Source organism: Brassica rapa, chromosome A09, assembly GCF_000309985.2.
Source record: "Brassica rapa cultivar Chiifu-401-42 chromosome A09, CAAS_Brap_v3.01, whole genome shotgun sequence".
Lineage (NCBI taxonomy): Eukaryota > Viridiplantae > Streptophyta > Magnoliopsida > Brassicales > Brassicaceae > Brassica > Brassica rapa.
The window spans coordinates 6,476,134-6,496,332 of NC_024803.2; the positions used below are offsets into that span (position 1 = coordinate 6,476,134).

At 37.0% G+C, this 20,199-nt stretch overlaps 3 protein-coding genes, 1 non-coding gene and 1 pseudogene across 4 annotated transcripts; 4 read left to right on the top strand and 1 right to left on the bottom strand.

Annotated features, from left to right (window-relative positions):
* Window positions 1–357: 357 nt before the first annotated feature.
* On the bottom strand, window positions 358–464 carry LOC117128823. Its single transcript, XR_004452214.1, has one exon. It is a non-coding gene; the product is annotated as a small nucleolar RNA R71 (small nucleolar RNA).
* An 8,470-nt stretch (window positions 465–8,934) lies between these two features.
* Window positions 8,935–10,671, top strand: LOC103837867 (annotated as a pseudogene).
* A 316-nt stretch (window positions 10,672–10,987) lies between these two features.
* Window positions 10,988–12,386, top strand: LOC103837837 (peptide methionine sulfoxide reductase A5). Its single transcript, XM_009114216.3, has 4 exons — window positions 10,988–11,359; window positions 11,550–11,662; window positions 11,745–11,889; window positions 11,969–12,386. Exons 1-4 carry the CDS (start codon window positions 11,063–11,065, stop codon window positions 12,164–12,166), a joined length of 753 nt encoding a protein of 250 aa, XP_009112464.1. The 5' UTR covers window positions 10,988–11,062; the 3' UTR covers window positions 12,167–12,386.
* Window positions 12,387–13,615: 1,229 nt separating this feature from the next.
* Window positions 13,616–14,528, top strand: LOC103837838 (histone H1). Its single transcript, XM_009114217.3, has 2 exons — window positions 13,616–13,826; window positions 13,917–14,528. The coding sequence occupies exons 1-2, from the start codon at window positions 13,713–13,715 to the stop codon at window positions 14,286–14,288; spliced, it is 486 nt and encodes a 161-aa protein (XP_009112465.1). The 5' UTR covers window positions 13,616–13,712; the 3' UTR covers window positions 14,289–14,528.
* A 247-nt stretch (window positions 14,529–14,775) lies between these two features.
* On the top strand, window positions 14,776–20,010 carry LOC103837868 (probable serine protease EDA2). The gene is made up of 11 exons (XM_033278433.1): window positions 14,776–16,284; window positions 16,367–16,492; window positions 16,578–16,738; window positions 16,809–16,995; window positions 17,101–17,271; window positions 17,363–17,434; window positions 17,535–17,740; window positions 17,818–17,912; window positions 17,990–18,064; window positions 18,137–18,220; window positions 18,289–20,010. Exons 1-11 carry the CDS (start codon window positions 16,111–16,113, stop codon window positions 18,402–18,404), a joined length of 1,467 nt encoding a protein of 488 aa, XP_033134324.1. The 5' UTR covers window positions 14,776–16,110; the 3' UTR covers window positions 18,405–20,010.
* Window positions 20,011–20,199: the final 189 nt, after the last annotated feature.

Sequence of the window (20,199 nt, forward strand, 5' to 3'; positions counted from 1 at the left end):
AGCGACTTCTCTCTGTCGCTCTGGACAGGTCGCTCCAAGCTTCGGGAGCGACCTCGCTGGGTCGCTGCGAGAGGTCGCTCCGAGAGCGAGTTGTGTGTCTCCGGACGTGAAAACGCGAGCGACTTTGTGCAGTCGCTCCAACGGGTCGCTCTGGATCGGGAGCGACCTTGGTAGTTCGCTCTGAGAGGTCGCTCCAGGGTCATCTAAGACTGTTCGGAGTAATGAGAACGCGAGCGACTTCATGGCGTCGCTTTAGGAAGGTCGCTCTGAGAAGTGGGACACAGCGACTTCGTCACCACTTGGGATGACTGCAAGAAAGCATTCTTGGAGAAGTTCTTCTCTACTTCAAGAACTGCTAAGCTGAGAAACGAGATTTCCAGCTTTCAACAGAAGAACTTGGAAGGCTTCAGTGAAGCCTGGGAGAGATTCAAGGGCTACCAAGCTCAATGCCCACACCATGGCTTTTCTAAGGAGAGCTTACTGAGCACATTCTACCGTGGTGCTCTTCCTAAGTACAGAGCCAGACTGGATACAGCTAGCAATGGGTTCTTCTTGGGGAGAACTGAAGAGGATGCAGAAGAGTTGGTTGACAACATGGTAAAGAGTGATGCAGTCTACAGTGGAGACCACGACAGAGGCAGTAGAACAGATGATAAGCAGACGAGGAGAGAGATCAAAGCTTTGGAAGACAAGATCGATCTACTCATTGCTGAAAAAGCCACCCAAGAGCAGCTGAAGTTTGTTGGTAACTCCAAGCAGGAAGATCCACTTGCTGTCAATGAGGTTGAGGGGTTGGAAGGTCAAGAGGAGTTGTGTTTCATCAACAACAATGGTAGCTGGTACAAAAAGGAGCCCAACTTTCAGTACAACAACTACCAACAGAAATCCTACCCAAACAACCAACAGAGTGGCTATCCGCCAAGAAACAACCAGCAAGGCAGCTATCAGCCTCAGCAAAACCCCTCGTCTGGTTCCTCTGCTCCTCAAGAGAGCAGCACTGATACCTTACTGAAACAAATCTTGGAGTCTCAGACTAGAAGTGAGAAGCATGTTGGTTATGAGTTGAAGAACCTTCATACCAAGATTGATGGGAGCTACAATGAGCTCAACAACAAATTCTCTCACCTTGCTTCTACAGTCAGGAATTTAGAGAATCAGTTTGCTTCCATGAACACTCACCAGAATCGCCAGCAAGGATCTCTACCTGGAAAGTCTGACCAAAACCCCAAGGAGGCCAAAGCTATCACCCTTAGGAGTGGTAAACAGTTACCTCCTAAAACCCTCACCAAGGATGCTGAGAAACTAGGTGAGGGGGTTGCCATCAACATAGATGATGAAGTGGTGATTGTTGATGAGAAGATCAATGACGAGATCTTGGAAAAGATAGTAGAAGCCAAAGGTAAAGGAAAGGTTGGGGAAGAGAAGAAGACAGTAAAAGATGGTGAAGTTGTTACTCCAGCAAGTGAAAGTTCTTTTGTTCCTCCTCCCTATGAACCCAAACTACCATTCCCTGGTAGATTCAAGAGGCAGCTGCTAGAGAAATACAAGGCTCTGTTTGAGAAGCAAATGAGTGAAGCTCAGGTTGCAATGCCCATCATCGATGCTTTTATGTTGATTCCTCAATACAGCAAGTTCTTGAAAGATGCTGTAGCTGCAAAGAAGAAGGAGATGGAAGGCATGATGATTCTTACCCATGAGTGCAATGCCATCATCCAGAGGCTTGATGTTCAGAGAAATTAGAGGATCCAGGAAGCTTCACACTACCTTGTGCTCTTGGACCTATGGTATTTGAGAAAAGTCTCTGCGATTTGGGAGCTAGTGTCAGCTTGATGCCTTTGTCTGTTGCAAAGAAGCTTGGATTCACCCAGTTCAAGAAGTGTAGACTCTCTCTGGTGTTAGCTGATCGTTCAGTGAAGTACCCTGTGGGCATCTTAGAGGACCTCCCTGTGAAGATTGGAAGGTATGAGATACCTACAGATTTTGTGGTGCTTGAAATGGGTGAGGAGGCTCAAGATCCATTGATTCTAGGAAGGCCATTCTTAGCTACAGCAGGAGCTATTGTTAATGTGAAGGAGGGCACGATTGATCTCCATTTGGGTAAAGAGAACATCCTCCACTTTGACATCAAGAGGAAAATGAGGAAACCAACTGTGTTCGGGCAAGCCTTCTACATTGAAGAGATGGGCACTCCTGCTGATGAGCACCTTGAAGAGTTACCACCTGAGGACGACGAGGAGGGAGCATCTCCCTCTACTCATTCCCTATAGAAGGTAACCCACCACACTCCCTTGTATATACCATTTCATTTTTGCATATTAGTCTTCTTTTCGGTATCTCTCTCTACTTGACGACACAGAGACTGTGTAACTCAAGTTTGGGGGAGGTACCAAGTATTTGATCATGTTTGCTTTGATGTTGTTTCATTGAGTCATGCATTGCATACCTATTTGTAAAAAAAAAAAAAAAAACCAATCATTTAGTTTGCATCATTTGCACCATTAGGAGAGTCTAGAGCATATAGGTTGCATTCACTTGCATTGGGAGCAATGATTTTAAATGCCTTGTAAAGAACACTACGTTGCACCATTGAGTAGCCATGCACCTCTCGAAAAGACTTGTATGTTTCGAGCCTTGAAAACTCTTCCTGAAACTTGTTGATTGCTGAAACTCAGTCTTTGAAGCCAACTACAACCTTATTTGAACTGAATGAGCTTAATGCTTCTTGCTCATGGTCTCTTGTGTACTGAGTCATGGCTATACACACTTGAGTTGTCACATCTTTTATACCAATCTTTTTTGACAAACTCTAGTGGTAGACCACTCCCAAAACCTTTTCCTCCTTTTAAGCTTTCATTGTTTGATGAGTGAGGCCTTTTTCGGAAAGTCTTACATGTGCATAATGTTGAGAGTATCGGGAACGACAATGCTTGATCTTCATTCTTGCTAGATTGGACACTCTATTGTCTAGCTATAGGTGGGGGTGAGTGTTGTGATTATGATTTGGGAGAAATGAAAAAGGAAAAGAATAGACTCTTTGTGCTTAAGTGAATTGTTTTATTGGGACCAGTATAGAAGCCTCTAGCTCAAGTTTTGAAAAGTCTTGGCCCCCAGCCTAAAAAAAAAAAAAAGGAAAAAGAAAAACGAAAAAAAAAAGAGAAAAGAAAAAAAAAAGAAAAAGAAAAGAAAAAGGGGGGCTAGCAAAGTTGTTAGGAGCTAAGAAATGTTTTGAGGTTGTGAAAAATCCCTTGTAGATTTCAAAGAGAAGGAGTTAAAGTTCTTAGGATCTTTTGGTGAGAGATGTGAGTAGGGTTTGACATTGGGAAATGATTGTGTGATTTGTATGTTTGGGAAAAGGGTAGAACAATGGAGATTGAGCATTGTATGCATGAGTTGATCCCTTTCTTAGATATATTATGTGCAATGTCAAGGCTACTTGTTTTTAGAGTAAACCACCTTAAAGATCATATGTTTTGAACCTCTTGAATCACTTGAATAAAAGCCTTCCCTTACCCAACCAAATGACTTGGACCAACTGACCATTTGCAAGAATTCACCTGATGTTTTGTGCTTAATGAATGTGAGAGTTGGTTGATTTGAATGTGTGGATGCTTGATGATGAGTGTAAGAACAAAAAGAGTTAAGATAGGCCTAGAGAAGCTAGAGTGTAATAAGAGAGTGTGCTAGTTGTGTTTCTTTTGGCTATGTGCTCCCTCCTTCAACCTCTTTCCCTATGAGTTCTAGAAAGTTCACTTGTGGACAAGTAAAAGAACAAGTTTGGGGGAGTTGATATCTTGCATATTTGCATTTTTTATCCATTCATCCATGAGCATTTTCATCATATAGATTAGGATTCAGACATGTTTAGGTTGCATTTTGCATACATGAGTCTCTATTAGGTACTGGAATACCACATGAGGCTATTTGGAGCTCAAAAGAGGTGAAAAGGTGACAATTGGACGAACCGAGCATGGGAGCGACCTCCCGGAGCGACATCACGAAGTCGCTGTGTCCCACTTCTCAGAGCGACCTTCCTAAAGCGACGCCATGAAGTCGCTCGCGTTCTCATTACTCCGAACAGTCTTAGATGACCCTGGAGCGACCTCTCAGAGCGAACTACCAAGGTCGCTCCCGATCCAGAGCGACCCGTTGGAGCGACTGCACAAAGTCGCTCGCGTTTTCACGTCCGGAGACACACAACTCGCTCTCGGAGCGACCTCTCGCAGCGACCCAGCGAGGTCGCTCCGAAGCTTGGAGCGACCTGTCCAGAGCGACAGAGAGAAGTCGCTCGCCATCTTGGTTCCCGGAGACAAGAAATCGCTCTCAGAGCGACCTCTCGCAGCGACCCAGCGAGGTCGCTCCCGAAGCCTGGAGCGACTTGTCGGAGCGACGAGCCGAGGTCGCTCTGCGCCTATTATCTGCTCGATTTCTATTTTACTTAAGGGCCTTTTGGTCATTTCATTATGCACGTTTTGCACTTGGAAAAACCTATGTTTTAAACATCTTTTGTAGCCACCAGTGGCAGATGATTTTTTATCTTTTGATCTATTGAGAAAGACACAAGAACTCTCTTGAGAAGTTCATCTTTTGGATTTTGATTGTTATGTTCTTGTGTTCTTGTTGATTTCTTATCTATTTCTTTACATGATTAATCTGAAATCCAATATGGGTTTAAGAGGAATCATGGAGATTAGTGAGTAATCACCTTTTGAATTCATGGGTTAGGGAGATTAAGGGTGATTAGGTTAGTTCTAGGATGTTTTAGTGTAGATCATTCTTGTTCCTTGCTAGTAGAGTATTCATAATGCATCTTCTGAGTTGGCCACTCAAAAGTTGATCAATAGACATTTCCCACCCAAAAGGTGTTTGATGAAATGCCTGAGACAACTCTCCTAGGCTTTTAGTATACTTTGCCAAAGACATTTGTTGTTAAAGATGCTAAGATAGCTAATAGACTTGTTAGTAATGATTGCTTTCATATTATTCAACCAAAGACATTTGATGTTTGAGATATGTTAGCAAATGAGCATTCATCTAGACATAGAGCTTGCTTAGAATTGTGTCTAGGCTTAAGGTTGATAGTTTGATTGATCATTTGCCATCCTTAGTTCGATACTTGATCACCCAAGGTCTAATCCCTATGCCCATGAGTTCTCTTTTCCCTTAGTCAAGAAAGTATCATTCTGTTATTGCTTTCTAGTTTAGTAGTAGTTTAAAACCCATCTAAATCATTGGTTGCACTTAGATTAAGTGAGTACTTGCATTCTCAGTGCTTTGATATCCCTCAGAACTGGTTCGACAATCTTCTATACTACAACATTTGTCTTAGGAGCCTTGAAAACTCCTAACATCATCCATCTCAAATAAAATTGGCGTAAGAGATTTCACGCAGGCAAGTTGTATTACAGATGTTATTCCATATAACAAATTATATTACTATACTATTTACTATGTATTTCCCTTAATGATCTGTAATGTATCGGGAACTTGAGATCCTAAAACAAATTGGAAAGTGAAAGAGACTAATTACGTATCGGGAACGATGGGATTTACGCGGACGATGGTACAGACTTAACAAGTATAACACCCTAATTCTGAGAAGAGCCCCAACTTGAAAGAAAATAAGCACAGAGGAGGAGACGGTGAAGAGAATCTACGAAAAAGAAGGAGAACTTACGGGAGGTTGAGAGATCTGAGAAAAAATTGAGTTGGTGAAGTTGGGTTGGAAGGGTGTGTTACTAACCGCTGCTGAAACCGTAACGGAGAACCCTGACGCCGAACACGATTGAAAAGGGAGGAGGCAGGAGATGGAAAAGCTGTTGAGTCGTTGGAGGAAAACGGTGCCGGAAACTGTTCGACTGCAACAAAATTACCAGAGAAGTGAAAAAGGGAAGATGTGAACAAGGGTAAGACACGAATGACTTTTGTGCTGTGAATAATTAAGATATTTAATTAATTTTCGTAGCAGGTTGTGCCGGTTGAGTTTTAAGGGTATTACAGTATTATTATATATATGTAGCAGCGTGTATAGAATCGTTAGGGTAAATAGCTAGACGATGAATTACGGTTTTTTTTGTGGTTATACGCTCCAATTTCCCTTGTTTAAAATACCATAAGTTGACAGCCACTTTAAAAAAAGACACTCAATCAAAAAAATTCTAACATTTAGGTTTAGGGTTAATTGATTATTTTTAGAGTTTATTATTTAGTAGGTGGGTTGGGTTTGTAAACTTCTATGAATATTTTAAAAATTATGTTTAAACATTTATTAATTATTTTTAAACGTTAAATTTTACGTTTTATAACACTTAAAGTATCTATGAAAATATGTAAATTTAAAAAGTGATATCAAACTTATGATAAAATTGAAATTCTTTCACAATTTAAATAAATTTGGAGCATGTTAAAATAAATTAAACCATTATTTAAATAAATTTGGAGTATATTAAAAGAATTTAAATAAATTAAAATAAATTAAACCATTATTTAAGATAAATAAATTAAACCATTATTTAAATAAATTAAACCATTATCTAAAATAAATTTGGAGCATGTTAAAAGAATTTAAATAAATTCTTTCACAATTTAACAATTTCACAATTATTTCCGTATCTGTTAAAATAAATTAAACCATTTCAAACAAATAATTCTTTCATTGCGCACATATGCACACATATTATAAATAAGACGAAATTTGGAGCATGTTTATATATTAGGCCAAATTACCTGTTTGGCAATCTTAGGTTTTATCTTTACTAAATAAAAATTTACAATCTAAAATATTTTATTCACAAAATATTTGGAACACATCTTTTTATATAATAAAATAAATTATAACAAAATTAAGAAAGTGGCGGGAATACATGTGTCACTTTGATATTTTTCACACAGATTAAAAAAATAGCGGAAATATATGTAAGTTGTTATTAATGATATCTCTCTAACCAATAGTATTTGAGATAAATAAATTTATTTATAAAATCAATGCAGTTTTCAATTAATTTTTAGATGAAAGTAAATATACTTTGCATTGGAATTGTAAAATGATATTTTTTTTGTAATAAAAAATTGTTAAAGTGACAGTTATTATGAAACGTATGGAGTAATAATTGTTTCCAAATATCATTAATTAATGAGAAAAGTAATTAAATGATTTCACTCTAAATCCTTATCCTAATCTTATTTGTTAAATATTAAACCTTAATCATTAAATCAAAATAATATATATATATATATATATATATATATATATTTGATAATTGTGGGGATTCTGTGACCGAAGTCAGCCGAATAATCCCACGAGGTCTGTAACATCCACATATTCTTATCATTTAAATCAGTCCGGATGGCCAACGGAAATCGAACTGCGGGATAGCCATATCAAGGTTATCTTTCAAGCACCACTAGCCCAACCCATTGATTTATATATATTTAATTAGTTAATATTATTTTGAGAAATTTTTTTCTTACATACTATTTTGGAATAAATATTTGTTTATGTTTAGTGTTATTCTAGAGTGGTTCTCAAATAATTTTTTTTATATTTAGTAATACAGTTCTCGAACTATCAGTTACCGTATGTTTCATATTTCTACGATGTGTCCGGTGAACTCAAAGTAACTGAGAGTAATTTAATTTAAATAGGGTAACAGAGAGAAAAATGGTAAGTAACAAAGAGAAAAAGTAGAGTAACATGTAATATAGAAATAAAAATTTAAAATTATCATATTTTATATAACTTTCAGAGGGAATAAAGTAAACAATATGCTTTACTTAAACATAAATGAGAGTAAAACAAATAAAATATGATTAATTGTTTCATCTAATTAATAAAATATATGTTAAACTGATGAAAACTTTTTATGAGCCATAAAATTCTCGCTATTGATACAAACACTTGATGTACATCAAAGTAAAGAGATCATGGATTAACAGTTTTGACCGGGTAATTGTGGTCGGGTGGTAAGAAAGTGGGGTTGGGACGCTAACATGCTTCAGGTTTGATCCATCTGTTGTGCGAAATTAAGTCACAATTATCCTGGTCACTTAACACAGATATGGATCCATGTTTTAGAACATGTATAAATGTTCAAATAGATGATCTATCCGTGGGGTACACCTCCCATTAAAAATTAGTCCGGGTCTCTTGAGATACCCCCGGATTAGAAAAAAAAAAGGTCTACCAAACACATTCCCTTTATTTATAAGCACTTAACTCAGTTACAAAAGATAAAAGAATCTTCCGTAACATATTAGTTTCCTTAATTAATTTGACGTGTCATTATCCTTGGAAATTATGTATTTGATAACATACTCAGTTACAAAAGATAAAATAATCTTCCGTAACGTATTAGTTTAGTTAATTAATTTGATGTGTCATTATCCTTCCTGAAATAGAAATTATGTATTTGATAACATCTTACATAACCACTGAACTATCATGTCATACAGAATAAAATTGGTATAATGTCATACAGAATTAAATCATGCAAGACATGTTTACTCACATTAATCTCCTTCATACCTTAAGATGTTTTTTTTCCAATAATAGATCAGATGAAGTGGATACAAGTCATATATTGTATATAGTTTTGACTCTCTCTCTCTCACTTAGTCTCTCATTCTTGTTCATTCTTGTACATTATAAAAAATGTTCACATGTCTAGTTCAACAAACGCACATAACTATCACCTTGTCTGGGTTTTACATTGCAAGAACATGAAACTAAAATACTAAGACCAAACAAAGGTGCATTGTCTGGTCTGCTCAAAAACTAGCTTGCCCATAGTTCCAGTTGATCTTGAGTTTATGCATTGTCTTCTCGACATTGATGTGTACATGTTATAAATGCTAGTTGACGATATAAAAATATTACTATTTTAATGTATTATTTATTCTCTCCAAATATTGTTGTTATTTTGGTGTTTATGCATCAAACATGATAACATTGTTGACATCATAGATTTGAAACGATTACATTTCTTGTACTGCGCTAAGAAAGCCACTCTTGTTATCGGAAATGTCCTCCCGCTTAGAGCTATTCCTGAAGGAGCTGTTGTCTGCAATGTCGAGCATCATGTCGGTGATCGTGGTGTGCTCGCTAGAGCTTCTGGAGATTACGCTATCGTTATCTCTCACAACCCGTATAATGATACTACTAGGTTTGTGTCTGCAATCAAGGAACCATATGTTGAGATTGTTTGGTGAAGATCTTTACTCTTGTAGATGCTTATCATTAGGCCTGCCGGTTCGGATAGAAATTCAATTTTTTGGTTCAACTGGATTATTTTGACTCGAAGTTTAGTTGGTCCGGTTAGTTTGGTTCGGAATTGTGGTTCAGATTTGTTATGGTTTGATTAGAATTTATAAAAGAAAAAACAAATTAACTTATTGCTGAAACAAACTGATAACCGAATTATTTTTTAATCTGCCGTATTGAACCAAACTCAAACCCAAAACCAAAATTTTTGGTTTGCCCGGTTCGGTTATTTTGGTGAAAATTAAATTTTGGAGTCAGTTTGCCAAAGATTCTAATTTTGATGCTTGATTTTGGCACAATATTGAATTGATTATATGTATTGACAGGATCAAGTTGCCATCTGGATCGAAGAAGATTGTCCCGAGTGGATGCAGGGCCATGATTGGTCAAGTTGCTGGTGGTGGAAGAACAGAGAAGCCGATGCTCAAGGCAGGAAACGCGTACCACAAGTACCGTGTGAAGAGGAACTCATGGCCTAAGGTTCGTGGTGTGGCTATGAATCCAGTGGAGGAGGTAACCATCAGCACATTGGTCACGCGAGTACGGTTAGGCATGATGCACCACCAGGACAGAAGGTTGGTCTTATTGCTGCTAGGAGAACTGGTCGTCTAAGAGGTCAAGCTGCTGCTTCTGCTGCCAAGGCTGACTAGGTTTTAATAAGATATATATTTGTTTGAGTTTTGCTGGTGTTTCCTTTTGGACTTTGGTTGCGTTCTTAAAATCTTTGTCTAGAATCTGTCTTTCTCTATCGAAGCTTATATTATGCATTTGCAAATTTCATTTCCCAAATCTCTCGTCATTAAAATCAAGACTTGTTTAATATCTGACTAAGAAGAAATCAGGTAGATAGAGTATGAGAAGCTGAGCTTACCATCAAGGACACAAGTAGAATATTCAAACTGCTATTGCTGCTACTTAGAGCATGATTAAACATTTGTCTCTTATTTGGGATTTTTTTTTTCTTTTTTTTTTTGGCTCAACAACAACTTAATATTAATCCAAGGTCACTGTCTTACAAATGGCTTATCAGCCTGTAAACAAGAATTCAACCACAAAGGCACCGAGGGACAAATGATGTAAACGTAGAAGTCTTCTTCGCTATTCTATATGCTGACTTGTTACCACTCCGAAGATAGTACACCACTACAAAACCTTCATTTGCTGTCAGTGATATTGAGATGTCTTGAATAATGGGTTCAAGCACTAGCAGTCTCTTATTTGGAGTCTCATGATTTGACATTTTTTTTAATACTTTTCGGTTCAAAAAAACGTTTCTTATATTTATTATTTAAAAGACGATTCTTACTTTTTTTTAAATTAAAAATTAAAAAAACATTTTTTAGCCGAAGCTAAAAACTTCAATTAAAAAATCATGGTTAATTACGGTGTTAAGGACCCTGAAGCACTGCACTGCATGTAACCGCTGAACCTTTCTCCAAATCTCTTCACTATTTCGACACTAGCAAATTCGCCGCAACAAGCTCTAACCAAATTCACGGCTACGTGAGCTGTACGTGCTTTATTTTTGCGTGAGCCGATTGTTGGGGATTAGTTTACAAAGCAAATTTAATTTATTTTGGTTCGATCCCTTTTAGTTTGGTTTATCATACCGGACAACCAAACCGAACCGCAAATAAAATATCAAAAATAAAAAAATCATACAATGGAAACCTTCTGAATAAGACAGAGGGACTTGAAGACTTTTCAGGTTGGCTAACGAGTTTCAGGAGTGACTTTTGAGCGACTCAACAAGGCTTTCATTCATGTGGAGAGGTTCGACAGTTAGAGAAGACGACGGACTCTGTAATGGCTTCATCACAGAAGACAATCCTTTCCTTGTCTCCTTTCGCGATCCTCTTCTTATACATCTCTCTGCTCGACAAGACCCTATCCATCAGATTATCCAATCAGATCTCAGATCCCGTCGTTGATTCTCCCGATCGTCCCTTGAAATCGGCTGTCTTCGCTCTCGGAAGCTTCTGGCGATCGGAGGCGGCGTTCGGATGTATCAACGGCGTCGTACGAACGACAGCAGGTTACTCCGGCGGAACGAAGGTGAATCCGGAGTATCGAAAGCTGGGTGATCACGCCGAGTCTGTTCAGGTTCCTTGTCTGAGCTTTGATCTCACCATGTTGTTCGATTTGGTTTATAGATTATTTTATTAAACATTCCGCTAAGAGACGGTTCTTATTTTTTCTTAGATCGTAATTAAGAGATACGAGAGTCGTCTCTTAAGAACTCCGACCAAGAGACCGAGGTTAATTATACCTTACGTTTGTTTGTGTGAGTCAGGTTGAATATGATCCAAGGGTAGTGGGTTACCGTCAGCTCTTAGATGTATTCTGGTCTAGTCATGATTCCAGACAAGTGTTTGGACAAGGCCCTGATGTCGGTAATCAATACAGGTAACTTACATTTTCTTGAGTTATCTGAATTAGTACATAAGCTAAAAAGATCCGAATCTTTTTTTTCTTTTTTTTGACACAGATCAATTATTTTCACTAATTCTACGGAAGAGTTGAGGTTGGCTACTATTAGCAAAGAAAGAGAGCAGCTTAAATCAAGAAGCAGTATCGTCACTACCCAAATTCAACAGCTTGGAACGTTTTACCGCGCCGAGCCTGACCATCAGGTTTCATCTTTATCTTCCATTTCTTTAAACAACGCCTTCAGCTGTTAATCCTTTGAGTTCTGTGATTTTGAATGTGTAGAAGTTTGAGCTGAAACAGCATCCATTCCTTCTTCAGCTGATTGGAAACATGGCAGAAGAAGAGCTCGAGAGATCAGCTCTAGCCACAAAGCTAAACGGTTATGCAGCAGAGCTCTGCCCACCAAGAGTCCAGAAACATATTGACTCTAGAGTAAACGAGATTATTAGGAAAGGTTGGCCGGTCTTGAAAGACATCTAATATATATGTCACTTGATTCTCCTCGTCTTGGTTTCGATTGATAGTATCTCGAATGTAAGTTTTGGTTCATTCTTTTGCCCAGGAATATTGGTTGTATACTTAACGCAGCAATGTTTGCATGTTTTGTCTTACTTATCACTCGCATAGAATAAGCTTCTTTGTTTCCCTGTAAACAGATTATTCGGACTTTCTTTTTTGTCAACGATTATTTGGACTTTCATCTTCTATCTTATTAAAGTTCAAATATTATTTGAAATTTACTTTTACCTCATATGTTATTTACAAAATATTTTATCATCAACTAATAAAAAGTTATTCCACTTCTTAGACAATTTAGACATTAATTTAAATATTACTTACTCTCTCTAGTTCATACATAATGTCACTTAAAAACTATTCACACATATTAAAAAAGAAAAAATAAAAATATATTAATGTTTTCATTAATTTTACCTAATTAATCAGTAATATTGTGATAAGTGAATTTATTTATTAGATTATTGCATTTACAATTAATATTCAGTTGAAAATGAGTAAATCGTATTGAAGTTCTTAAAACGATACTTTTTATAACAAGAAAAAATGTTAAATGACATTTTTAAAACATAAAAAATATTTTAAAAAATATAATAATTAATTAGAAACATTTAAATAATTTATAAAAAGAAATTTAAAATATATATGAGTAAGTGTTTTGAAGGTTAAATACTACAAAATATTTAATTTGCATAAAATAAATTTAATAGACGAGTTAGCTTATTTTTATTTTGATAATATATAATTGCATTTATTTAAGGGCCCCTTTATTTAAATTAAAATTAGTTATTTTATGAATAAGTTATTGTATATGAAATGATATATTTTAATAAATTGACATCAGATAAGTTTATAATTGAAATTTTATCAAAATCATATATCAGAATAATACACTTTTAAATTTTCTTTATTGCAGAATAATACACTGAAAAGAAATATATTTCTAATTTATTTTTTTTTTTAAATCAAGGAAAATATGAAAGTAAGTTATAGATGCTCTAATCGTTTTAATCTATCTTTCTTTACTGAACCATTTAGGAATCCGGTTGATTTGCTTCACAGTTTGCGTCGATATCCAACATTTCTAAATTTGAAATTTGAAAAATGTCAAAACCAATCAAGAACGACTTCAAACTCGAGGCTTTTTATGTAGTAGTTAACACACTCGAAACACACAATTCACAAATTATTGTGTAGACATTAGACAAAAAAATCGCGAATGTGGAATAAATCTTATAGTATTAAAATCCAGAAATATCTACGAACCACCTGTACAGTAGTAAGTGTGTTTTCTCCGAAAAACACATCAAATTTCCCACGTGTACGTTCTAGATTCACCTAGTACACGTAAGAGATCCTTCAGCAAAACTTATAACCAACAAAACAGATACACGTGTACATTTCTCAGTGCATATATACTACTGCAAGTGCTGAAAAAGCAAACAGATAAGCACAAACAAAACAATCTTCTAACTTAATCCTCTGTCTTGTTTCGCAAGTGTTCCCTATAATGGCGAAAGAGAAAAACGAGACTCCAACGGTGAAGAAGACTCCTATGGCGTCAAAAGAGAAACCAAAGAAGCTTAAAAAACCCAAAACCACCACTCATCCTCCATATTTCCAGGTAAAAGAAAAAGATGTTTTTATTTTGATTTTTCGAAAAAAAAAAATTTTTGTTTCTAAAATGTTTCTGCCTCTTTTTTTTCTTATGAAGATGATAAAAGAGGCTTTGATGAATCTGAAAGAGAAGAACGGGTCAAGCCCTTACGCTATAGCAAAGCAGATAGAGGAGAAATACAAACCTCTACTCCCTGAGAATTTCCGTAAAACACTTTCTCTGCAGCTTAAAAACTCTGTCGCTAAAGGTAAGCTCGCGAAGATCAGAGCCTCGTACAAGCTCTCAGAGACCACCACGAGGACAACGAGGCAGCAGCAAAAGAAGAAGATGGAGACTCGGTCGAAGAAGACTGTGAGCAAGCCAGAAATGGTGACGACGAAGAAGAAGAGGAAAGCAAAGAAGCCGAGACAGCTTAAGTCGATCAAGTCTCCAGGTTCTAAGAAGGTCTTAAGAGCTTCCGCTTCTTGATCAGCAAGAAAGACATAAGAGGAGTGTGTGTGTGTGTGTGAATATGAATAATAAGGGTTTTCTCTCTGTAAAATAGTTGACTCTGTTTTTCTTTTTTGGTTTCGGTGTGTCTCCTTCTTTAGGGCTTGTCAGGGTAAAGAGTCTTGGTATGTATGTAAACTACGTACTTATCAATATAATATATGCAATAATTTGTGGTTGTATAGCCCTACGACTGTGGAGAGACAACACCTTCTTACCCTTCTCGTCTCTTAGAAATTAGTACCTACGTTCTTGTGTTACACATTATGTTTGCAATGAATATAAATTTGATCCAGTGGAAAAACGTCTTCAGTCCATTAAACACACACAAATTCGCTAGAATCTGAACCCACTGCCACATGATTAAAAGTCATACGCTCTACCAGGCATCCATGTACTCTGCACATAGACAAACTAAACAATGAGTGCTAGGTTGTTTCCGTACAATTCTCGTCGCCTCTGCTACTCGATGTGCTGGTACGAAGCTCTGTCTAACAACTCAGTCCACGAGATAATCTCAAGGGGTTTCAATCTAAAAAAGGGATTGGCTGATGAAGCTCTCTCTATACCGGCATAATTCTCTGTCGGGAGTAAGTTAAGAATACGCAAACTGGATCAGTAAAAATCGCAAGAAAGATTGTGTATTGGTTGAAATTTGATTATTTTCTAAAACTGTTGAAAAATTCGAAATAAACATAAAAGTAAAATTCAGACAGAGATACTAGTACTCCTGATTTGGGAAAAGTCTTTTCCAAAAATTTTGTGCCAGTCCGATCAGTGATAGAAAATCTCCTTACTGTAGCTCTTCCAATCAGGAGAAGTACTAGTACTCCTGATTCCTACGCGTCAATACGACGTTAGGACTATAGGGCTGTTCGTTTGGTTGCCGCAGGTACCGGCGGCAGCGTCAACATTTTGCGTCAACTCTTGTTCGTTTCGTTGACGCAGGAAGCTGCATCTGACGCCGCGTCCGAACGCCGCGTCCTGCGTCTGACGCCGCGTCCGAACGCCGCGTCCTGCGGCTGACGCCGATAAAACCTGCGGTCGCGATATAAGGGCTGTTCGTTTGGTTGCCGCAGGTACCGGCGGCAACGACAGCGTCAACATTCTGCGTCAACTCTTGTTCATTTTGTTGACGCAGGAAACTGCGTCTGACGCCGCGTCCGAACGCCGCGTCCTGCGGCTGACACCGATAAAATCTGCGGTCACGATATAATATGCGGCAGCGTCAGCGTCTGCGAAACGAACAACAATTGTCCTCATTAACGCTGCCGTCGCCGCTGACGCCGAAACTTGCGGCAACCAAACGAACAGGACTATATTAGCGGCAGCGTCAGCGTCTGCGAAACGAACAACAACTGTCTTCATTGACGCTGCCGCTGCCGCCGCCGCTGACGCTGAAACCTGCGGCAACCAAACGAACAGGGCTTATATAGCCCATATCCCACATATAAACCCAAACCGAAGAATGGTTCATTTCCAAATTGTTGATGTTCTTTCTTTATTTTTGAGCTACATACTAATATTTGATATCCACTAGTAATACATGCACCATTGTTTCTGTTTAAAGTAACCTGAATTATCAGGCATTTAAGCACACATTTCCACTAAGACGACGGATCTCAATTTCCTTAATTAGATTCGATGGTATCCGTCAGATATTACTAAGAGATCATTTTAGCCGTCCATTTCATTCTTTGTTTAGAAAGTGGTCTTCCCTTGATTTCGGTTGATGCTTTGACATTGGTTGAATAAAGTCAAACAGAAAAGATAACCGGAAATCGGTTTACATCGCGGGAAAATGTCGTCGGATCTCGGTTTTATTCTGATCACCACCGTCACTGCGTTTTTGTCTTATTCGACCAATGCCTTGTTACATTCCGGGAGTGCCTCTCATGGCGTTTCCCCAAGAGACTATTACTTGACTACCGATGCGCATTGGTTTAATCAAACCCTAGATCATTACTCTCCTCACGTACGTAAACTTTCAAATAAGAGTATCAGATTCATTGCATTTTTTATCCAAATTCAAGAACTTTTTTATTTTATTCCCGCAGGATCATCGCAAATTCAGACAGAGATACTATGAATATCTTGACAACTTCCGAGCTCCAGATGGTCCTGTCTTTATGATAATATGCGGTGAAGGTCCTTGCAGTGGCATAGCTAAAGATTATATGAGTGTAATAATTTTATTTACCTGATGATTCCTTGCGTGACAAGAAACTAAAAGAGATTGATGTTTTTCATAAACCACATAATATTTAGGTATTAGCAAAGAAGTTTGAAGCTGGTGTGGTTTCATTAGAACACAGGTACTATGGGAAAAGTTATCCTTTTAACTCATTAGCTACAGAGAATCTGAGATACCTTTCATCCAAACAAGCCCTTTTCGATTTGGCTGCTTTCCGTCAACATTACCAGGCAAGTCTTGGTTTCATTTCATTCATGGAATCATATATCATTATGTTAGAGAATATTTCATATATGGATTTTGTTAATGCAGGAAGCTTTGAATGTTAAGTTGAATAGAAGTAGTGACAACCCGTGGTTCTTCTTCGGGGTTTCTTATCCTGGAGCTTTAAGTGCTTGGTTCCGGCTCAAGTTCCCTCACTTGACCTGTGGAAGCCTCGCTAGTTCTGCAGTTGTTCATGCTGTCTATGACTTCTCTGCATTTGATCAGCAGGTATCATAATTTCTTAGTATGAATGGAAGAAGTAAACACTTTTCCTTGTAAGATTTAAGGATGTGATGTGTGTTGGATGTTCATCTTTTGTTCCGCTATGCGCAGATTGCTGAATCAGCTGGTCAAGAATGCAAAGATGCACTACAGGAGACTAATAAACTCCTGGAAATAGGGCTCAAAGTAAACAGAAAGGCGGTGAAGGCTCTCTTTAACGCCACTGAGCTTCATGTTGATGCTGATTTTTTATACTTAACCGCAGATGCAGCGGTTATGGCTGTAAGGATTTGATTATCCATACAAACTCATTTTTCATGTCATATTCCTAGTCTTGTGTGATCAGTGATACTTACTGTTCAAAATCTTGCAGTTCCAATATGGAAATTCAGATAAACTATGTGTTCCGCTTGTTGAAGCAAAGGAGAACGGTGGTGATTTAGTGGTAATTAAGCTCACATTGTTCTTTCACCCTCATATCGCATCGGATATGAACATCTTGTATTTACTATAGACATTTGTAAATGGGTTTAATTGCAATGTAGGAAACATATTCTAAATATGTTAGAGACCATTGCATGAAAGTTTGGGGCCTACACGTTAGACCATATAACCGGAAACATCTTAGAAACACTGTTATTACCGCCGAGAGTACATATCGGATATGGTGGTTCCAAGTTTGCACAGAACTAGCATATTTTCAGGTGGCACCTGCAAATAATAGCGTTCGATCTCAGCAAATCAATACAGAGTAACATTCTTTAATCACTCTTTTAATAAAAAAACACACACCTTATTTTGTTTAAACTATCTCGCTTACTTAATTAGGTACCATTTGGATTTGTGCAAGAGCCTTTTTGGTAAAGGTACATATCCTGACGTTGATGCAACAAACATGTACTATGGAGGCCATAAAATCGCTGGTATGGGAGATTAAAACTTTCTCGAAGCTAGTTTATAAGTATTTGCTACATTGTGACAAAGTTTGTGAAATCTACAGCAACCAAAATCATTTTCACAAATGGGTCACAAGATCCATGGCGTCATGCTTCCAAACAGACCTCATCTCCTGAATGTAAATTCTATTTTAACTTAGCTTCAACTTCTGTATCGAATTTGTGCATTTTCTGACAAATTAATGTTGCAGTGCCTTCTTACATCATGGATTGCCATAACTGTGGTCATGGAACTGATCTACGAGGATGCCCTCAATCTCCAATGGTCATTGAAGGTATACGCACTTGTGTGTTTTGGTCTCAAAAGTCAACAAAATGTTAAAAGATTTTTCTTTCTTCTCAGGTAAATCAAATAATTGCAGCTCACCAGATGTTGTTAACAAAGTGAGGCAACAGATGGTAGAACATATCGATTTGTGGTTGTCTGAATGTCGCGGGTCTACTAGGAGTTCTAAATAACATTGCATCATAGAACTAGAAGTCATGGTTGGTTAAACAAACTACAGTATACAAATTTTAGTCTTTACTACCACGTACTGATTTGCAAACCAAATTTGAATGGGAACTGTTAACCTAAAGCAGTAAATACATTTGAAGCAACTTAGTATTTACTGTACATGTCGTTGAAAAGGACGTAGTAACTTATTGAATTATATAACACAGGTTGCGATGTTTCAATATAAAGGTTTTTAACAAGTTGTTGGTACACCATGTCTCATTTACAATATTTGTTTTGGTCAATATTTAAGGTTAATAATTAAAAATACATCATTGTTCTGTATATAATATACTTCTTTTTAATGATAATACACTTCGTATAATCATAGAGTGGGTTCTTGTCAATCCATGTCGGATAAATAATAAATAAGTAATTATGTCTTACTATAAAAAAAGAAAGACCGTTGAATTTGTTGCACGAATGATCAGTTTCCTTTCCCCTAAACTTGTAAACTCTCGTTTTCCCCCAGCAAAAGTAAAGGAATGAAAATGATATCAATTTCAAAATTTCTTCAATTTTTTGCCATTTATATGTTTAAATTTATTCACAATTATTTATTAACAGTATGACGACTTGTATAAATTTTATCATAGCATTTCACAGTTTTATAATAATTGTGATACATGGCTTATTTTCTAAGTTTTGCCTTAGGAACCACGACATTGTTGAGCCATCCCTTTGGTATCTATCATTCGAAGTCAAAACTGTTTGTTCACGTTACAAATGTGAGTCTATTTACATTTGATAAATACATTTAAACAGTGACATTCTAGCGAGATAGCTCATGTCATATCGATATGTCAAGAATTAGTATCAGCTAGCTATTAATCTTCTCATCAGTACTCGATTCTCGTTACTCTTGTGTAAATAGATACTGTAATCATCATCATATTAATAATACAATTTATACGTTTCTCATAGGTTGTTATACCACACATATGGAACATAATAATAAAAGATTTTAACGTGACATATTCATCTTAATTAAGATTTTGCCAAATTGTATGTAGTACTTCTGATCTTTATATCATTGATTACTTTGTCTTACATGCGAAATTTCTTTCACAAAAAGAGTCTTATGAGAATACAAATTAAAGCTAACCTTCTACTATAAAGATAATAAAGAAGCTTACCCTAGCCTGGAGACCAGAAAGCCTTAAAACTAATTAGGTCTATCTTCTATCACTTCCTAGAGTTTCTTTTAACACTCATCTTTTGCAAGTGTCGTTTTGTTCCTAGTGGAGCAAGATATTTTTGGTTATTAGAACTACACATATAGTTTGATATAGAACTCTCACTATTATAAGAAAAAGAAACAAAACTCTTGAAAACCAGTTGATTATAAAACATTATCCTTGCTAGAAAATCATTGCAACTTTAATAAAGTCGTAGTGTTTAATTTTTTTTTGTCAACTAATTAATTATGCTAAGCATCAACACACTATTTGATTTTTCTTTTAGAGAAAAAAGATATTGAAAGAAAATTAAAGATAAGACGAATGGTTAGGCACAGATGGAGAAAGACCCACAGGAGGAAACTACGAGTACGACCACGACATGAAAGTATGAAACACACACGAAAAAGTAGTTCAATTTCATTTTCACTTTGGTCCACTTCTTTATTTGTTTTAAACAAAAAAAAACAAAAATTTAATAAAACACGAAGCCTACCACTAAATATTTTTTAATTAGTTATGGTAGGTAGTAGACGCGCGTGGCTCCCATTACCGTCAACTTTGCCCACGTGGAAACAGC

What these genes read in the sequence shown, in the direction of transcription:
- LOC103837838 (XM_009114217.3), top strand. Translation starts at nt 13,713, where the DNA reads ATGGCGAAAGAGAAAAACGAGACTCCAACGGTGAAGAAGACTCCTATG. An exon ending in CTCATCCTCCATATTTCCAG is followed by an intron (nt 13,827 to 13,916) that starts GTAAAAGAAAAA and finishes TTTCTTATGAAG; the next exon opens with ATGATAAAAGAGGCTTTGAT.
- LOC103837837 (XM_009114216.3), top strand. Translation starts at nt 11,063, where the DNA reads ATGGCTTCATCACAGAAGACAATCCTTTCCTTGTCTCCTTTCGCGATC. An exon ending in GATGTCGGTAATCAATACAG is followed by an intron (nt 11,663 to 11,744) that starts GTAACTTACATT and finishes TTTTTGACACAG; the next exon opens with ATCAATTATTTTCACTAATT. An exon ending in GCGCCGAGCCTGACCATCAG is followed by an intron (nt 11,890 to 11,968) that starts GTTTCATCTTTA and finishes TTGAATGTGTAG; the next exon opens with AAGTTTGAGCTGAAACAGCA.
- LOC103837868 (XM_033278433.1), top strand. Translation starts at nt 16,111, where the DNA reads ATGTCGTCGGATCTCGGTTTTATTCTGATCACCACCGTCACTGCGTTT. An exon ending in CAGATGCAGCGGTTATGGCT is followed by an intron (nt 17,272 to 17,362) that starts GTAAGGATTTGA and finishes AAAATCTTGCAG; the next exon opens with TTCCAATATGGAAATTCAGA. An exon ending in AGAACGGTGGTGATTTAGTG is followed by an intron (nt 17,435 to 17,534) that starts GTAATTAAGCTC and finishes ATTGCAATGTAG; the next exon opens with GAAACATATTCTAAATATGT.